This window comes from Oryx dammah, unplaced genomic scaffold, assembly GCF_014754425.2.
Source record: "Oryx dammah isolate SB20612 unplaced genomic scaffold, SCBI_Odam_1.1 HiC_scaffold_4, whole genome shotgun sequence".
Classification (NCBI taxonomy): Eukaryota; Metazoa; Chordata; class Mammalia; order Artiodactyla; family Bovidae; genus Oryx; species Oryx dammah.
In genome coordinates this window covers 59,265,743-59,286,908 of record NW_024070188.1, presented here as the reverse complement: position 1 = coordinate 59,286,908, position 21,166 = coordinate 59,265,743, and the positions used below count along the sequence as shown (strand labels likewise).

At 38.6% G+C, this 21,166-nt stretch overlaps 1 protein-coding gene across 1 annotated transcript in view; it reads right to left on the bottom strand.

Annotated features, from left to right (window-relative positions):
- Positions 1-21,166, bottom strand: part of TBPL1 (TATA-box binding protein like 1) — a 38,728-nt gene that overhangs the window by 2,862 nt on the left and 14,700 nt on the right. The window contains exons 2-6 of the mRNA XM_040239268.1: positions 4,721-4,899; positions 3,185-3,267; positions 2,962-3,025; positions 1,340-1,443; positions 1,153-1,247 (exon numbers count right to left, since the gene is read on the bottom strand). Of these exons, the coding sequence (XP_040095202.1) occupies positions 1,153-1,247; positions 1,340-1,443; positions 2,962-3,025; positions 3,185-3,267; positions 4,721-4,855 (481 nt within the window). The 5' untranslated portion in view covers positions 4,856-4,899. The remainder of the gene's footprint in view (positions 1-1,152; positions 1,248-1,339; positions 1,444-2,961; positions 3,026-3,184; positions 3,268-4,720; positions 4,900-21,166) is intronic.

Here is a 21,166-nt window from a genome sequence, read left to right as displayed (position 1 = left end):
GCACCTAAAGAAGTTTTTCTTACTTTTGCCAAAGGCTGGACCTGACTCCCAAGTAACATCTACGAACAGTTTACAACCACAATACCATTAAAAAAAAAATCACCCTGCGCACCTAATGCTACCCTTTGACATCTATGCCTACTCTTAAAATCACCTCTTCCAAATAATTAAAGACTCGGAAGATATAACAAAATACACATTACAAATAGATACCAATTATATTTGAATATTCTGCTCATGTAAAACCTCTATGAAGTTCATAAAATAGGCTTGAGTATTTTAAATGCAAGACATTATAAACTTAAAAACAATGTATGAAAACATATACTAGAATATTCTTAATTCCAAACTGAGAACTCAAATGCCCATGGAACAATATATTCACAAACTGGGTACTAAAGAGCAATAAGAACGACTGATCCACAACTATGTGGAACAATAGAGATGAATCTACTAAGGTAATGATGAAGATGAAGACAGACATAAAACTGTATACATAAGATTTCACAATAGTGTTTAAAAGCAGGTTAAACTCATCTACTGTGTTTGCCAACAAAGGTATGTAGAGTCAAAGCTATGGTTTTTCTGTAGTCCTGTAAGGATGTGATAGTTGGATCATATGGAAGGCTGAGTGCTGAAGAATTGATGCTTTTGAACTGTGGTGCTGGAGAAGACTCTTGAGAGTCCCCTGGACAGCAAGGAGATCAAACCAGTCAATCCTAAATGAAATTAATCCTGAATATTCACTGGAAGGACTGATGCTGAAGCTGAAGCTCCAATACTTTGGTCACCTGATGTGAAGAACCGACTCATTGGAAAAGACTCTGATGCTGGGAAAGATTGAAGGCAGGAAAAGAAGTGGGCAACAGAGGATGAGATGGTTGGACGGCATCACTGACTCAATGGACATGAGTCTGCACAAACTCTGGGAAATAGTGAAGAACAGGGAAGCCTGGAGTGCTATAGTCCATGGGGTTGCAAAGAGTCAGACATGACTTAGTAGCTGAACGACAACAACTGTGTTAAAAATGAGGAGACTGGCTCTCCGAGGAGGGCAGAAGGGAAAAAGCATACTTTATCTCTATTTTGGTATGAACACCTCATCTCATTCAATCCATAATTGACAAGCTTGGTTTCAATATCATAAAATACCTGTTACTGTGATACTTCCTGTTGAAAAAATCTGTAATGTAGCTCTTAGCGATTTTATCCGATAGCACACAGCAGGATGAAGTTCAGGTTCATAACTATACCAAAAAAGCCACAATTAATATAAATATTTGTAGACTGACAAGTAATTTCAAATTTGGTAAGTTATATTGATTCTTTTAAGACCTACCTGGCATGAGGTCTATTGTTCTTTGTGAATTCTGGCAAACGGATTTCAAATGGCATGTTACACACTGCCAAAACGTTAACAACCTTAAAATCTGTAAATATTACCTTTAGGAGAGAAGTAAAACCAATGAATTATTTTGAAACAAACAAACAAAAAACTTACTCATTGTGGCAATCTTAATTTTAAATCTTAAATTTTAATCCTTAAAAATAAGAGCAAACAAGATAAACAGAAACATTTAAAGCATGATTTAATATTTGAAGTTACCAGAGACTCCTTATTGCTGTAATTAAAGCGGAGAAGCGGGGAACTCAAAAACTTTATTAAAAAATAAACAAAGCCTGAGACAACTGCATGAATATAATAGTACATCTGGTTCTTCTGAATCTTATTTTAAGACTGTACTTTAAACGGGATATTTAATCTATCAGTGTAAGAGGGAGAACAGTGAGGAAACATTAAAGCAGATTCCTCCAAAAAGAGTCAAAATGGAAAAGCTGTCATTTCAAACTCAAAAAGCAGTGGACTCTGAGCTCCAAAGGCCAGACTTCTTGTTATACGCAGTAAGGCAGAATCATGTTTCTGTGAATTTAGTTAGATGTTGGCTCACTTGGGGGGACAGAATGAGGAAGAGTGACAAAATTGTGTCTTTAACTCACTGGGATTTCTCGCAACATCTCTAATGTAAGGCTAAGAAAAGAGGCTCCAAGGCTGAAAATAATGTCCTCTCAATATTAATAACTTTAGCCACTTCTGCCAGTATTTTAATGATTTTACCCTGTTATCCTTTCAACTGTTCCTAGTAAAACCGCAAATCTGGATGAACTAACTATCCTCCAACTCAGCACAGTCACAAGGCAGTGAGAGAAAGTCACGAGACGTACCCAGTGGCCCTGCCATCAGTCTCGGCTCTCTACCGAACTCCTGGCCAGCACCAACATCCCCACACCCCCCAGCACCTCGGTGCCTGCTTAGCACCTTCCACCTCAGGGGAGACTGCAGTCATCAGAGAGAAAGTTGACCCCCCATCCTCTCCCACCCAAATCCCAAACTGCCTAGGCCCATCTCTTTTTCTTTTACTTACTCATCATTTCTAAGTGACCCAGTGAGTCCAGGATACATATTCATTTTATTCAAAGCTATGCCTCCAGAAACTATATTTTATATGGCTGACCTGCTAGAGATGGTCACCTTACCAGGCAGAGAGCCTGCTAAGCAGTGTGTACGTGTCAACAGGGTCCTGTGGCTCTCACTCATCATCCTGACAAAGCATTCTTGTGATGATCAGACACAGATTGCGTGTGTGCATGTGTGTGAGAGAGTGTGAATGAGAGAGAGAGAGAAGTGAAAAATGTCAGGAGTTGAAAAGCAGTTAATCTATAAGGAAACAAATCTCTCTCCATGGGAAAGCAATTTGTGAAAAAGCCAGGATCCCATACAAACATCCTTATGGGCAAAGTCTGGCACTACAGTTCTGAGCTGAAGGGACAGAATTATACAACTTAAAAAAAGGTCAATCATAAGAGGACTTTGAGGAGACTTCTTCAATCCTATATATATATAAAACTTACAGAGATAAATTTTTGGATATCTGCAGCTTGGATAGCTTTTGAAAACGTTACCTGAAATCCTAGTTTCTGGAGACTACGGGCTAAACGTCTGGCACCAAATTTAGCTTCTTCTTCACTATGGTTTGAAAGAAAGAAAAAGATTATCAGTTACACAAGAAATAAATTTTATACTGAGGAACACAACAAATTGTACATGTGATTTTGTTTTCAAGTCTGGAAAAATGTCTTTCCCATGAGGGGAAAATTAAAAAATAAAAACCCAAGTAACATTTACCTTGTTGCTCCAGTGCAAATAATTTTTCCTGAGGACCAAATTGTAGCTGTAATTCTAGGCTTTCTAAGCTTCATTAATACTTTCTGCAAAAAGAAAAGAAAACCAAAAACCCAACAGCTTGGTTAATTTCCACACATGGTTCTACTCTATGTGGCCATTTTATGTTTAAATACTACTTCAAGCTTACCTAAGACTGAAATAACTGTTCTCCAAACCACCCACTCTGAAATCAAGAACCACACTGAACATAAAGAAATATTAATTCAAAAGGACATTTAATTAATAAAAAATTCAAGGCCTGTCTATATCTCTCACTATATACTTGAAATCAATGTACTACAAGTACACATTCCAACTTCTCACTCTGTTCACATAACTGGAATTTGCAATTTGCATGGATCCTCAAACATGCCAAACTGTGCATGCCTTAGGAACTTGGCATCGCTGTTACTTTCATCTGGCATTCTCTTCCTTCAGTGTTCTCACTTCATTCAGGTCTCTCACCAGATGTCATCTCTACAGAGAGACATTCCCTGACCATTTCACCAGCACACCCATCCCTTCACCCCTCTGTGACTTCTAACCCTGCTATTCTCTGCTTCATGGTGCTCATTACTTTCTTCTGTGTCTTACAGCTGATATGCCTATTACATATTCAGGACTGATGTGCAAATCTTGAATGCAGGAGGAAGTTTGGAGCTGGAGATGTAATTTTAGATTTCTTAGAAATGAAAGGCACTTAAAGCTATGGATTTGGATTAAATTTTCTACAGTGTGAGTGTAAACAGGTCAGGGACTAAGGTCCAAGATAACATGTGAATTTAAATTTTCATTGCAACTTTTCATTTATGGCAATATTTAATAAATGGCCATAATATATAAAAGAGCTAAATGTTTTACTGAATATGTAACAAAAAAAGGAATTGGACATTTCTTCTTAAAACTCTTGTTACATTTTGAGTTCCTCTCTTTCTCTGTCATATATTATTAAACTAGAAAGCTAGTAAACCTGGGGAGACACAATTTATCACAGGCTCAAAACAAAATTCGAGCTAAAATACATTATAAAATTTCTTACCTAAGTAAGAAACAGTTTTTTCTTCATTTAGTTGTCTTTCACTACCAGCTTGTCCATCAACTCAAGATGTTAACCTTCCCAGGAATAATGACTTGTCTGCCATATGGCATGCTCAAGTTTCAATGAAGCATTAAGCCTGTCCCTCTCTTTTTAGCAGATTATTTACTTCTTTTTAAAAGTGAAGATGGCATTATTGATGAACATGAAAATCTTTAATTGTGACTCACTGAAATTTTTAATTGAATTCATCTGTACTTCATTTCTAACCTGAAGAACTAATGCAAATTTACCAAGATATACTGGCATCTAATTTTTAGAGCTTCAGCAGGGCCATCATACCCATTCTTAATTTTTATAATAAATGTATAAGGTATTGTCCTCATTCTTTACTTAGTATGTCATTCACAGCACTATAAAATTAGGCTATGTAGCACACATAACAAAAATCAGATACTTACTCCAACATCACGCTTATAAATTACATTTGCTCCCTCTAAAGCAATCTTCCTTAAGTTCAAATGGCATCTTGTTCTAAAAACACAGACTACATTTGTAATTAGAATGTCCAATGCAACATCACTGTCTGCATCCATTGGGGTAGTTTAAAAACTTGGCTTCCCACCACGAAGATCACATCCTGAGAAATAAAAACAATTAAATAATTAAACTCAAATGTTCTGTTAATATTTTGGTCACAAGGAATCTTGAAAACTAAAATGCAAGAAGTAGATCTCTATTTTTTATTTTTCAAATGTTATTCAAATCATGTCCTTTCTTTGCCCCATGAAAAACATCACTTTTAAAAAGATAACGTGTCACAGAAAGTCTTTGAAAATCTGAATCTAACTTTCATTTCTTAAAACCAGTCAGTAACTTTTACATGCCAGGAACTTGCCAGACTTAACTCTTGCAACTCGCCTTCACAGCCACCACTTTCCAGGCGTGTCACGGCTATGGCGATTCTCCAAACACAACATGTGCAAGGGCTATGTGGTCCCAATGTCCAACCATTAATGGTACTAAAATCCACCTCATACTACTAGAAAGGGCTATATAAAGAATGACCTACTTTTTCTTTATTCTGGTAGGGCCACTGACTTTTTTAAGTTTTAAGACATAGCGATATTAATAATAACATTCATTAACAGACTTTCTTCATTTACTAGTCATTCATTCATTAACGACTTACTGAAAACCTCTACACACTGAGGAGACTGAAGAAAAACAGAAATAATACAAAAGATGTCCTGAAGCAGCTCACCAGCCTGTGTACGTACAGGGAAGCTCCAACAAACAACTGCTTAGCACCATACCACTTTTACCAAGATCCCAATCTTACAGAATGCGTATCTTTTCAAAACAATGACAGGAATATTTCTAAAAACAAACAAAAAGGAGCCCTAGTTTTTACTAAGTACACGATCTACGTCCAGCTAAAATATTTTCTCTTTGAGTATCCACAGCTTAAAAAATAAGCAATGATAATTCAGTTGACCTATCCCACAAAAAGAAAAATCAGAAAAATGGTAACAATGCTATTATAATTATCTTTATAATTCCTTGAGGCACAATATGAAAAAGAACTAGTATTCTTTATAAGGATTCAAATTATTATATGACTAAAAAATAAAGCCAAGAGTCCAAATTAAAAAAAAAAAAATTCTACCTTGTTTTTCTGCCTTTTAGTTTCTGGTAGGACACAATGAGAAGTCAGGTGGAGACTTTTAGCATCTCTGTAGGATCATACAGCATTGAACTCTGTGTATCATTTGAACCTCAGCTTCATTCTATTTTCTTTCTTATATTTAGTTCAATCTACCTGTTTGTTTTTCTGTTCTTTGTGCTTGAGCAACCTCAAATGATTCTTGGGTACAAGAGGCAGGGACAGGGGTGGCAGTGGCGTCTGAGGGATAGATGCATAGGTGGACAGATTAATAAACAGAGGACAGGAGCAGTTATCAGTGGTGATCTTTCAGTGCACACTCAACATTCGACTCCCCACTGACTATTCTGAGGATGTAGGCCAAGTATACAATCTATCTGTGTCTTGGTTTTCTCACCTATGACATGAAATGGGCAGTGCCTAACAGATACTACCATGGGAACTACATAAAATGTATGAAAAGTACTTAACACATACACTTGGAAAATAGTAACACAAAAAATAATAATGATTAGGGGTAAAAGTTTAAGTCCAAGTCCACAGGTAGAGCAGAGTTTTCTTAGCCATCACTTTCCATGATTATATCATAACCCAGATATTGCTCCACTTGCTACTTTCCTATTAGAACTCAGAAACAACTGTGAGGCAGAGGCTTCTGACTGCTCACCCCAACACCCATTTCACCCCTCCTTCACAATGAACATAACCCAGATGTCTAGCTGGATACATTGTGGCAGGAAAAAAAAAAAACTTCTATACATTTTAGCCTCCCTGGCAACAGACATTCCCCAAGAGGACACAAGCACTGTACTGTCAAAGAAATGTAAAACAATATGGCTTCATGACTTTTGAAAAGCCTGCTCAGAGGGACCGAATTAACCAGAGGACTCTTCTGCCTTTCTGCTCTTCTTCATTCTTGCTGGATGGAGTCTGGATGTGAGAGCTGGAGTTCAAGAAGCCATTCAGGGTCATGAGATGGGTATGGAAGAACAGTAAGACAGAAGCCTGGGACCCTGATATTGTGAAACTCCTTATCACCCCCACCATTTTCTAATTCTAGACTTTATGAACGTGAGGGAAAAATCAGTTTCTATTTTAAGCCCTCCTGGTGGACGTTAGCTATATGCAGCCAAATCTAATCCTGACTGATACACATCCCATGATAAGAAGCCACAAAAAGCCTGACTTAAAAGAGGAATTACGTATGAAGGAACTATGTTGAATTTACCGTCTCACACAGACTTTTTACATCAAACAGGCTAAAACAAATGATTCAGATCTCCTATTCTGAGTATTAACTGCTGAACTGTCTGGAAATACTATACAATGTAAAAATAAGTCAAAAAAGAAGGGGGAACGCAAACTTTGAGAATGCAAAGAAGCCTTGAAATTAATTAAAATTTGATGATTGTTTCCATACATCAGCAACTTAAAATCTAAAAATAAAGTCATGGGCATAGATAAGTTACGAAGTATTCACATTTTAGATGAGCATCCTAGCAAACAGTCACAGAAGATATATCAAGAGTAAAATATGAGAAAGTCATTACTAAGGAAAACAAAGTGGCAGGCATACTACCTGAAAACCCCAGATTTTTAAAGCAGTACTAAAAGAGACGCATTTGCAAACAGTTTATCTATCTTGTAAAACAAGAGTTCAGTTCAGTTCAGTCGCTCAGTGGTGTCCGACTCTTTGCGACCCCATGAATCGCAGCACGCCTGGCCTCCTTGTCCATCACGAACTCCCGGAGTTCACTCAGAGTCGTGTCCATCGAGTCAGTGATGCCACCCAGCCATCTCATCCTCGGTCGTCCCCTTTCACTTCTTACAGCTAAGCACTTCATATCACTTTTAAGTAGGATAGTTCAAATGGCAATCCAGTGAAAGAGACAAATCTCAATTTCTACAGCGCATCTGACAGCCTATCGTAGTCCTTCCAATTCTGAGTGAAGCTAAATCATTTTATCAATGCGTGAAAATTTCTACCTGAGTAAATTTCTCTCAGCATTAAAGAGGAATGAATTGATTACCTTTAAAATTAGTTCAAAAGGCTTACATTATTCCTAAAACATACACATAATGTTTTTTTATTAATTAATTTAAATCACTGCAGATGGTGACGGCAGCCATGAAATTAAAAGACGCTTGCTCCTTGGTAGAAAAGCTATGACAAACCTAGACAGCATATTAGAAAGCAGAGACATCACTTTGCCTACAATGCTCTATATAGTCAAAGCTATGGTTTTTCCAGTATCATGTATGGATGTGAGAGTTGGACTATAAAGAAAGTTGAGCACTGAAGAACAGATGCTTTTGAACTGTGGTCTTGGAGAAGACTCTTGAGAGTCCCTTGGCCTGCAAGGAGATCCAACCAGTCCATCCTAAAGGAGATCAGTCCTGAGTGTGCACTGGAAGGACTGATGTTGAAGCTGAAACTCCAATACTTTGGCCACCTGAAGCGAAGAACTGACGCATTGGAAAAGACCCTGATGGTGGGAAAGACTGAAGGCAGGAGGAGAAGGCGACGACAGAGGATGAGATGGCTGGATGGCATCACTGACTCAATGGACGTGAGTTTGAGCAAGCTCCAAGAATTGGTGATGGACAGGGAAGCCTGGTGTGCTGTAGTCCATAGGGTTGCAAAGAGTTGGACATGACTGAGCAACTGAACTGAACTAACTTTTTAATTGAAGGATAATTGTTTTACAGAATTTTGTTGTTTTCTGTTAAACCTCAACATGAATCAGCCATAGGTACACATATGTCCCCTTCCTCATAAGCCTCCCTCCCATCTCCCTTCCCATCCCACCCCTCTAGGTTGATATAGAGCCCCTGAGTTCCCTGAGACATATAGCAAATCCCCATTGGCTATCTATTTTACATATTATAATGTAAGTTTCCATGTTACTATTTACATACATCTCACCCTCTCCTCCCCTCTCCCCATGTCCATAAGTCAGTTCTCTATGTCTGTTTCCCCACTGCTGCCCTGCAAATAAATTCTTTGGTACCATCTTTCTAGATGGCATATATATGTGTTAGTAATGATATATATCTTTCTCTTTCTGATTCTGTATAATAGGTTCTAGGTTCATCCCCCTCATTGGAACTGACTCAATGGTGTTCTTTTTTATGGCTGAGTAATATTCCATTGTGTATATGTACCACAACTTCTTTATCCATTCATCTGTTGATTGACCTCTAGGTTGCTTCCATGTTCTAGCTATTGTAAACAGTGCTGCAAGGAACATTGAGGTCATGTGTCTTTTTCAATTTTGGTTTCCTCAGGGTATATGCTTTGGAGTGGGACTGTTGGGTCATATGGTGGCAGGGTGGGGGGCACTGAGTGCAGCAGAGCAGACCTTTGAAGGAGGTTGGTATTATCTTCATTACCTCCACCATAGTTTGCCCTCAGGTCAAACAACAGCAGGGAACACTGCCTCCCTCATCAACAGAAAACTGGATTAAAGATTTACTGAGCATGGCCCTGCCCATCAGAACAAGACCCAGTTTCCCCCTGTCAGTCTCTCCTATCAGGAAGCTTCCATAAGCCTCATTATCCATCAGAGGGCAGACAGAATGAAAATCACAATCACGGAAAACTAATCAAACTGATCACAAGGACCACAGGCTTGTCTAATTCAGTGAAACCATGAGCCATGCCATGTGGGGCCACCCAAGATGGAGGGGTCATGCTGGAGAGTTCTGACAAAATGTGATCCACTGGAGAAGGGAATTCTTGCCTTGAGAACCCCATGAACAGTATGAAAAGGCAAAAAGATAGGACACTGAAAGAGGAACTTCCCAGGTTGGTAGGTGCTCAATATGCTACTGGAGATCGGTGGAGAAATAACACCAGAAAGAATGAAGAGACAGAGCTAAAGCAAAAACAACACCCAGTTGTGGATGAGACTGGTGATGGAAGTAAAGTCCAATGCTGCAAAGAATAAAACTGCATAGGAACCTGGAATGTTAGGTCCATGAATCAAGACAAATTGGAAGTGGTCACACAGGAGATGACAAGAGGGAACATCGACATTTTAGGAATCAGTGAACTAAAATGGACTGGAATGGGTGAATGTAACTCAGATGACCATTATATCTACTACTGTGGGCAGGAATCCCTTAGAAGAGATGGAGTAGCCAGCATAGTTAACAAAAAAGAGTCCAAAATGCAGTACTTGGGTGCAGTCTCAAAAATGACGGGATGATCTCTGTTTGTTTCCAAGGCAAACCATTCAATATCACAGTAATCCAAGTCTAGGCACCAATCAGTAATGCTGAAGAAGAATGGGTCTATGAAGACCTACTAGACCTTCTAGAACTAACACCAAAAAGGGATGTCTTCTTCATCATAGGGGACTGGAATGCAAAAGTAGGAAGTCAAGAAACACCTGGAGTAACAGGAAAATTTGGCCTTGGAGTACAGAATGAAGCAGGGCAAAGGCTAACAGGGTTTTCCCAAGAGAACCCACTGGCCATAGCAAACACCCACTTCCAATAACACAAGAAAAGCCTCTACACATGGACATCACCAGATGATCAATACCAAAATCATATTGACTATATTCTTTGCAGCCAAAGATGATACAGTCAGCAAAAATAAGACCGGGAGCTGACTGTGGCTCAGATCATGAACTCTTTATTGCCAAATTCCAACTTAAATTGAAGAAAGTAGGGAAACCACAGGACCATTCAGGTATGACTTAAATCAAATCCCTTACGATTATACAGTGGAAGTGACAAATAGATTCAAGCAATTAGATCTGCTAGACTGAGTGCCTGAAGAACTATGGACGGAGATTGGTGATACTGTACAGGAGGCTGTGATCCAGACCATCCCCAAGAAAAAGAAATGCAAGAAGGCAAAATGGCTGTTTAAAGAGGCCTTACAAATAGTTGAGAAAAGAAGAAAAACTAAAGGCAAAGGAGAAAATGAAAGATATAGCCATTTGAATGCAGAGTTTCAAAGAATAGCAAAGAGAGATAAGAAAGCCTTCCTCAGTGATCAATGCAAAGAAATAGAGGAAAACAACAGAATGGGAAAGACTAGAGACCTCTTCAAGAAAATTAGAGATACCAAGGGAACATTTCATGCAAAGATGGGCTCAATAAAGGACAGAAATGGTATGGACCTAACAGAAGCAGAAGATATTAAGAACAGGTGACAAGAATAAACAGAACTGTACAAAAAAGATTTTCATGACCCAGATAACCACAATGGTGTGATCATTCATCTAGAGCCAGACATCCTGGAATGCGAAGTCAAGTGGGCCTTAGGAAGCATCACTACAAACAAAGCTAGTGGAGGTGATGGAATTTCAGCTGACTATTTCAAATCCTGAAAGATGATGCTGTGAAAGTGCTGCAGTCAATATGCCAGCAAATTTGGAAAACTCAGCAGTGGCCACAGGACTGGAAAACGTGTTTTTATTTCAATCCCAAAGAAAGGCAATGCCAAAGAATGCTCAAATTACTGCACAATTGCACTCATCTTACACGCTAGCAAAGTAATGCTCAAAATCCTCCAAGCCAGGCTTCAACAGTATGTGAACTGTGAACTTCCAGATGTTCAGGCCAGATTTAGAAGAGGCAGAGGAACCAGAGGTCAAATTGCCAACATCCGCTGGACCACATATAAAGAGAGTTCCAGAAAAATATCTACTTCTGCTTTATTGGCTACACCAAAGCCTTTGACTGTGTGGATCACAATAAACTGTGGAAAATTCTTAAAGAGACTGGAATAGCAGATCACTTTACCTGCCTCCTGAAAAATCTGTATGCAGGTCAAGAAGCAACAGTTAGAACTGGACATGGAACAACAGACTGGTTCCAAATTGGGAAAGGAGTACATCAAGGCTGTATATTGCCACCCTTCATATTTAACTTATATGCAGAGTACATCATGTGAAATGCCAGGCTTGATGAAGCACAAGCTGGAATCAAGATTGCCAGGAGAAATATCAGTAACTTCAGATACGCAGATGACACCACCCATGGCAGAAAGCAAAGAACCAAAGAGGCTTTTGATGAAAGTGAAAGAGGAGAGTGACAAAATCAGCTTAAAACTCAACATTCAGCAAACTAAGATCATGGCATTTTGTCCCATTACTTCATGGCAATTAGATGGGGAAACAGTGGAAAGAAACAGTGAGTAACTTTATTTTGGGGGGCTCCAAAATCACTGCAGATGATATAGCCATGAAATTCAAAGATGCTTGCTCCTTGGAAGAAAAGCTATGACAAACCTAGACAGCATGTTAATAAGCAGACACATTACTTTGCCAACAAAGGTCCGTCTAATCAAAGCTCTGGTTTTTCCAGTAGTCATGTATGCATGTGAGAGCTGGACTATAAAGAAATGAACTGTGGTGTTGGAGAAGACTCTGGAGAGTCCCTTGGACCACAAGGAGATCAAACCAGTCAATCCTAAAGAAAATCAGTCCTGAATATTCATTGGAAGGACTGATGCTGAAGCTGAAGCTCCACTACTTTGGCCACCCGATGTGAAGAGCTGACTCATTGGAAAAGACCCTGATGCTGGGAAAGACTGAAGGTAGGAGAAGAAGGGGATGACAGAGGAGGAGATGGTTGGATGGCATCATGGACTTGATGGATATGAGTTTGAGTAAGCTCTGGGAGTTGGTGATGGACAGGGAATCCTGGGTGCTGCAGTCCATGGGGTCACAAAGAATCAGACATGACTGAGTGAACTGAACTGAACTGATGGTGGTTTCTGCCTTATGGCAGAAAGTGAAGAATAATTAAAGAGCCTCTTGATGAAAGTGAAAGAGGAGAGTGAAAAAGCTGGCTTAAAACTCAACATTCAGAAAACAAAGACCATGGCATCCGGTCCCATCACTTCATGGCAAATAGATGGGGAAACAATGGAAATAGTGACAGACTTTATTTTCATGGGCTCTAAAATCACTGCAGATAATGACTGCAGCCATGAAATTCAGATGCTTGCTCCTCAGAAGAAAAGCTATGAAAAACCTAGGCAGCATATTAAAAAGCAGAGACATTATTTTGCCAACAAAGGTCCAACTAGTCAAGGCTATGATTTTTCCAGTAGTCATGTATGTATGTGAGAGTTGGACTATAAAGAAAGCTGAGCGTAGAAGAACTGATGCTTTTAAACTGTGGTGTTGGAGAAGACTCTGGAGAGTCCCTTGGACTGCAAGGAGATCCAACCAGTCAATCCTAAAGGAGATCAGTCCTAAATATTCATTGGAAGGACTGATTTTGAAGCTGAAACTCTAATTCTTTGGCCACCTGATGCAAAGAACTAACTCATTCTAAAAGACCCTGATGCTGGGAAAGATTGAAGGCGGGATGAAAAGGGAACAAGAGAGGATGAGATGATTGGATGGCATCACCGACTTGATGGACATGGGTTTGGGTAAGCTCTCGGAGTTGGTGATGGACAGGGAAGCCCGACGTGCTGCAGTCCCTGGGGTCGCAGAGTCAGACACATCTGAGCGACTGAACTGAACTGATGGTGGCTTTATTCCTGGTTTTTTAAGTAATCTCTATACTGTCTTGCATAGTGGCTGTTATCAATTTACATTCCCACCAACAAGTGCAAGAGGGTTCCCTTTTCTCCACACCCTCTTCAGCATTTATTGTTTGTATGCTTTTTGATGATGGCCATTCTGACTGGTGTGAGGGGATATCTCATTGTAGTTTTGATTTGCATTTCTCTAATAATGAGCAATGTTGAGCATCTTTTCATGTGTTTGTTAGCTATCTGGATGTCTTCTTTGGAGAAATGTCTGTTAGGTCTTTTTCCCACTTTTTGATTGGGTTGTTTGTTTTTCTGGTATTGAGTTGTACGAGCTGCTTATATATTTTGGAAATTAATCCTTTGTCAGTTGTTTCATTTGCTATTATTTTCTCCCATTCTGAAGGTTGTCTTTTCACCTTGCTTATCGTTTCCTTTGCTGTGCAAAAGCTTTTAAGTTTAATCAGATCCCACTTGTTTACTTTAAAACATACCCATAACTTTTAAAACACAGTTTAAACACACACATACACAGCTACAGCTATAAAAAAGATGGGGAGAATTAATTCCCAGTAGGGAAGAAATATTTCAAAGTGCTTGTAACTATAGTACCTATAGTTCCCTATGGTACCTTGAAGTTCCCTGATAGCTCAGACAGTAAAGCGTCTGCCCACAATGTGGGAGACCTGGGTTCGATCCCTGGGTCAGGAAGATCCTCTGGAGAAGGAGATGGCAACCCACACCAGTACTCTTGCCTGGAAAGTCCCATGGACGGAGGAGCATGGTAGGCTACAGTCCATGGGGTTACAAAGAGTCGGACATGACTGAGCAACTTCACTTTTCATGGTACCTATAGTTAAACATCTATTTCACTTATTATATTCTGAAGGTTCAAGACTACATCTTAATAAGTCACATCCATGACTTGGTACCATATCTCATATACATAGAAAATGTTCTATTACTATTTCGTGAATAAATGCTAGAAAATCCAACAGTTCAATCTTCAGTTTAAATTAGAATTCTCATTAGCTAGAATCCCAAACTACAATTTTTTTAATATTGGGTATGGAAAAATAAAAAAAAACAAAAAGCAAAACTAACAGCTCCTTAAGAAAGTGCTTCAGGTCAAGTCCAAACTGCTTTAAAGTCAAAATGAAACCATGAAGTTAGAAGCAAAATGAATCCAAAACAGAGTGAGTCCCACTAGTTTACTAAATCTCAAAATTGAGGTAAACTAAACATAATAGTGTTTACTTGATGATAATACATCATTATTAAAAAAAAAACAAACACATAACAGAAAGAAAAAAAGAAACTAAAAGCAAGCCTGAAACTTCAGTTCCAAAGCCACTCACTCTCATTTAAATGAAGAAGAGCTAAGAGTCTTTTTCTTCCCTGCTGCTGCTGCTGCTAAGTTGCTTCAGTCGTGTCCGACACTGTGCAACCCCATGGACGGCAGCCCACCAGGCTCCCCCGTCCCTGGGATTCTCCAGGCAAGAACACTGGAGTGAGTTGCCATTTCCTTCTCCAATGCATGAAAGTAAAAAGTGAAAGTGAAGTCGCTCAGTCGTGTCTGACTCTTCACAACCCCATGGACTGCAGCCCTACATGCCCCTTAATAGCCATGAAAATGCATATATAGTGTTCTTTACTATATTTCAGGATGGCTTACACATTTAAAACTTTTACACTTGTTTGCATGCATCCAAGGGAAATAGGTTTCAGCAAATCCACAAAAAAGAACACCATTTTAAAGTGGCATTTAAATTTACAAAGCTGTTAAGCCTGCTAACACTATAGTACAAAATACTTAAGACAACATAAATGACAAAAACAAACATCTATGTTCCTAGCATCCAGCTTAAAAAATATAATTTACAATACAATGGATGTCTCCCCTCCTGCTCTTCTCCTAGATAAGGTCCTCAATTCCTTTTCTCTGGAGAAAACTCTATTCTCGCCAATTTGTTGTTTTATCATTCTCATATATTCCTCTTAAAGTTATGACATACACATTATATCCTTGAACCCAATAAATCATTAAAAAAATGGATTTGGCTTGGTAATACTTCATTTTGGATTAATACATCTATTTTTGTAAGCAGAATTTGTCTATAATCCTTTCTTGGACTTTATCTGGTTTGAGTATCATGGGTGATATCAGACTTACTAGACAAGTTAGGTTGCTTTCTTCTTTAAAAAAAAAAAAAAAAAAACAACCTCTGGAAGACAGTTTTAGAAGACCTCATTTGAAAACTGTCTTGACCTGTTTCTTGTTTCCTTTGTGGATTTTAAAAGGTTAATTCAATTTAAGAGTTTTAAGACATTTGATGTCTTCTATTTCTTCCTTGATCAGTTTTACCAAATTAAATTTTCTTGGGAAATTTCCCAGTTCTTCTAAAATTTAACATTTTATGGCATTTAACTTTTCATGGTTTTCATACAAATTTTAAAAACTCAACTTCAGTATACTTATCTCTTCATCATAGTATCATTTATCCCTGTTTTTTTTTTCTATCATCAATCTTGCTGAAAAGTTTTTCTTTTTGTTTGTTCAAAGGACAAACTATTGATAGGTAGTTCGATCCTCTTTATTAATTAAATTTTTTTTTTTTTTGCCTTATGTTCTTCCTTCTACAGGTCTACTCTTTTCTTGATTTCTTATATTGGAAAGTAAGCTGGATGCTTACCATGTCAGTTTTGAACTTTTTCTGTCTTCTTGGATGAGCATTTAGAGCAGTGATAACCAAGTGCATTCAGTATATCTGAAGTTGGATATATAATGTTTTCACTATCCCTTGATTCTAACAATAGTTGCATTTCCATTATTTTTTTTAAGACCACTTATTTATAAATTATCTTTAGACATATATAGCTCTTAAAATCACTAGCAATGAGGAAGTGCTAACTTAAAAGAATGAGATACCACTACTCATACTGGTAAACACCAAACATTGCTGATGAATGCATCTTGAGAAATTATTCAACTGAGCAAAGTATAAATAAAGATGATATACTGCAATTCTGTTAATAGCAGAAACCTATGTGCCAACGCAGAAGGGGTTGGTTAAATAAAGTATAGCACAGTCTAATACAACAGACTACTAAACTGACTTTATAAATTATAACTACATGGATATAGACAGAGGTTCATAATGTGAAAACAAACATACATTTGATAGAGCTCATTTTGGTTTATACATCTATGTATGTACTAAAAGTGCCAAAATGTTCACAATTATTCTATTCAGAGAACTGGCAACATGGTGACTTTGGTAATTCCCCCACTGTCCAAGGCCTAATATTAAGACATGATTTGACAAGGTGTTTTGTCCTGTTTCTCAAGTAAATGCCAACTATGAGTTTGTCAAGTATTTCCTTCTAATAAAAAGCAAAGTTGAAAGTTGAAGCTGTCCTACTTCAGGAAATAACATATTTATAGCATTGTATTAAGAAGCACTATTGAGTTGAAGCAGATTTTTATGGACAAGTTAGGTCCTCCTGGTGGTACTCCAACCACAACCTTAAAGCATCAACTGGAAAACATCGCCACCTCCTGGTTTTTAAGACAAATTACATCCAACACTACTACATTTAAAATTCTCCAGGAGGAAAGAAGGAAATGGCAACTCACTCCAGTCAGTGTTCTTGTCTGGGAAATGCCATAGACATGAGGGAGCCTGGTGGGCTGCTAGAGTCCATGGGGTCACAATAGAGTCGGACATGACTTAGCAACTGAGCACACCAGAAAATACATTTTAAACTAAAAGGGCACAACAAACATTGTTACGAAAACAAAGCAAAAATAACCCTAAAATCTAACTAAAAGCCAAAAGAATAAAGTAAAATAAAGCTGAGAAGACAGAAAGTAGATTCTGGCTACTTTTAAGGGTACTTAAGTTGGATCTGGGAGAAGGCAATGGCACCCCACTCCAGTACTGTTGTCTGGAAAATCCCATGGACGAAGGAGCCTGGTAGGCTGCAGTCCATGGGGTCACTAAGAGTCAGGCACAACTGAGTGACTTTACTTTCACTTTTCACTTTCATGCACTGGAGAAGGAAATGGCAACCCACTCCAGTGTTCTTGCCTAGAGAATCCCAGAGATGGGAGAGCCTGGTGGGCTGCCATCTATGGGGTCGCACAGAGTCGGACACGACTGAAGCAACTTAGCAGCAGCAGCAGCTGCAAGTTGGATCTGAGGATACAGTGGGCGGGTCCTCTAAGGTTTAACCACAGAACTACTCTCCATGATTTGAGAAATGGCAGAGACAGAACTGGATACAGTCCAGTTGCAAACACAGTGTGAGCCCAGGTGGTGTCCTAGGGATCCTTCTTTTCTAAGACATGCCATCCAAACTAACTGCACATTCTTTATAAAGTTCCCCAAATAGCAGTTTAGGAAAGAGACATTTTGTGCTCCTGATTCCAACAGATTACTCAACCATCTCTCAATACACACCTGTGACCGAGATGGAGAAAGGCTAACAGTCTGCCTTTTACAAAGAGGGTCTTCTTTCACATAGGTTTAACATTAATAGTACACCATAAATCTTATAAAACAAGGTGCCGACCTAGTGTTCACATTCAGGTATGTGACACTGGGTAAGTTACCTAACCTCTCTCTTAAGTCTTAATTTTCTCTTCTGAAAAATTGGTAATAATATCATCTTATCTCCCAGGGTGTTTTTAAGAAGTAAGACTAATTATCTGTGTCAAGCACATAGCATACTGTGTGTATTCACTAAATGGTAACTATTACCATTTAATGGGTTCACAGGTAGAATACTGTAACCAGATGGTATTAATGAACTGACACAAAACTTGAGAACAATCATATTGATAGAAAAAAAAAAAACCAACAACAGACCATAATAGGTTAGGCAGAGGTCAGCAAAATAACAACCAATGGGCCAGGCCCTGATTTTTGTTTTTTTAATCTTACTGAAACAGTCATGCTCATGTGTTTGCTTAACGACTATGTGGCAGAGCTGAGCAGTTGTGAAAGTGAAAGGCACTCAGTGGTGTCTGAATCTTTGCTACCCCATGGACTATACAGTCCATGGAATTCTCCAGGCCAGAATACTGAAGTGGGTAGCCTTTCCCTTCTCCAAGGGATCTTCCCAACCCAGGGATCAAACCCAGGTCTCCCGCATTGCAGGCGGATTCTTTACCAGCTGAACCACAAGGGAAGCCCTAGCAGTTGTGACAAAGACCAGAGGACCCACAAGCCTAAAGTAGTTACTATATGGTTCTCTAAGAAAAAGTTTGCAGATTCCCAGGCTAGTGCAATGGGGCAGTATCAAGACAATGACATCTAATGTAAATAAAGTTTACATTTTTATTAAGATGAATAAAACATCTGCATACCATGGTCCTTGATTGGCTGCTGGTTTGAACAAAACAGGTGTTAAGATCTGAATACGATAGATAATTTGAATATATTAGATAGTATTAGGGAACTGCTATTAATTTTGCTAGGTCAAATAATAGAGTGGTCATACAGATGATTATGCTTATTTTTTAACATGCATATTGAAATAGTCAAGGGAAAAATGCCATGTCTGGAATCACTATCTGAACTCAGTAACAAACAGATTTGGTGAAGTTTCAGATGATTCCCTCAATATCTGGAATCTTGCTACAGGAACCAAACAAATTAGGACAATTTGAGTACAGAATAGATCTGGATCGTAGGTATAATTTTAAGACAACGAAATGCCATATTACTGCCTCAACTCTTAACAATGAATAAATCTAGGCGAAAGGATATAAGGGTACTCATCACACTGCTCTCCCTACATTTTGGTCTAAAAAATGTCCATAATAATTTTTAAAAGCTGTTTAAAAAGAAAAACAAATTTCCTCACAATAGGCCACACTAAGACAATGTGGGCATTAATTATAAAAACCAGATCAGATAAAAGTATTCAGAGCAAAGGAATTACTAGCCTCTTTGCTACTAAAATATCTAAAATATCCTGACCTTATCATTTAAAGAGGGCACTGACATCCAGATATGCAGAGGAAAGCAGATGGCATGAGATATAAAAATAGTTGTGTGAAGAAAGTCTCAGGACATTCAGCACAAGACAGCAAAGACAGCAGCTGCTTTCAGATGTCTGAGTAAAAAAGACACCGGAAAATCCAAATGAAGGCCCAGAGGAAGAGACCTTATGAAGTCACACCAGAAACCAAACACCTGCAAAGCAGCAGGCCCCATGGAAGATAAGTGGCCGAAAAAACGGAGGCAGGGCAAGATAAACTGGACTGTTACAGAATGAGTCTTTTATCAGGTAAAAGATGTGACTAGATGGCTTCTAAGATGCCCATCTAACTCTCAAATCCCAGGATTCCAACATCTTAGATGAAGACACACTCTAGACACATTTAGGAATTACATACTAAATTTCAATTTTCAGTCTAGAACTATTATGTAGTTTAGTTAAATTGACAACCCATTCTGAAATTCCCACTTTTACTACAACAAGCACTTGTATTCAAATGGGCAATGCAGAGAGAAAGTTAGAAGCACTGAGGGGCAACGGCACAGGCAGATGACCAAACTGCAAAGTCTGTTTGACCTGGTGACATCACATCATGAAGACACTTCTATGGGTGGCCCAACAGCTTATACTTTATACCAACAGTTCTTGGTGTCGGCATTTTTGTGTTCTAGCCACATGCAGAAAATTTTATGAACAATATGCCTGACCAAAAAAATCCTTGTATATTCTAAAGGAAAAGATTCTGAAGGAAAGGATTATATAGTATACTACTCATATTACAAAAAAACCAGTTAACAAATGCTTAAGAAAAAGTATGTACAAAACCATAATTTGTTGTTGTTCAATTGCTAAGTCTTGACCAACTCTTTCTGACCCCATGGACTGCAGCACACCAGGCTTGCCCATCCTTCACTCTCTCCCAGAGTTTGCTCAAACTCACGTCCATTGAGTTGGTGATGTCATCCTCTATCTTCACTACATATGTATCTACCTTTTACCTCTGACTTTTTCTAAATACCAATTCTGAAGACTGGTATCAGAATAGTTATTACAATTTTTAAAAATCTACATCAAGAAAATTACAAATACTCTTTTTCTCTAGTTTTTATTTTACATTGGAGTACAGTTGATTTACAATGTTGTGTTACTTTCAAGTGTACAGCAAAATGATTTAGTTACACATATACATACATCTATTCTTTTTCAGATTCTTTTCCCTTGTAGGTTATTACAGAGAAAGGTACTGGTTTTTTTAAACAACTCTGATGGTTGCCAGCAACCATCTATTTAAAAAATAGGTAAGGAGAAGTATATTTTATGTTTTAGTCAATAAAAATATCTGTAATGATGTCTAAAAGGTGATGGAGGAAGATTTAAACAATGGTGATTCTCTGAATGAGTGCTCAAGTCACTGCTGCTGCTAAGTCGCTTCAGTCGTATCTGACTCTGTGTGATTCCATAAATGGCAGCCCACCAGGCTCTCCCGTCCCTGGGATTCTCCAGGCAAGAACACCGGAGTGGGTTGCCACTTCCTTCTCTAATGCGTGAAACTGAAAAGTGAAAGTGAAGTAGCTCAGTTGTGTCCGACTCTTCGAGAACCCCCTGGACTGCAGCCTACCAGGCTCCTCCATCCATGGGATTTTCAAGGCAAGAGTACTAGAGTGGGTTGCCATTGCCTTCTCCGTCATTACTCCCAGACATAACCAATTAGATCATATCTTCTTATTT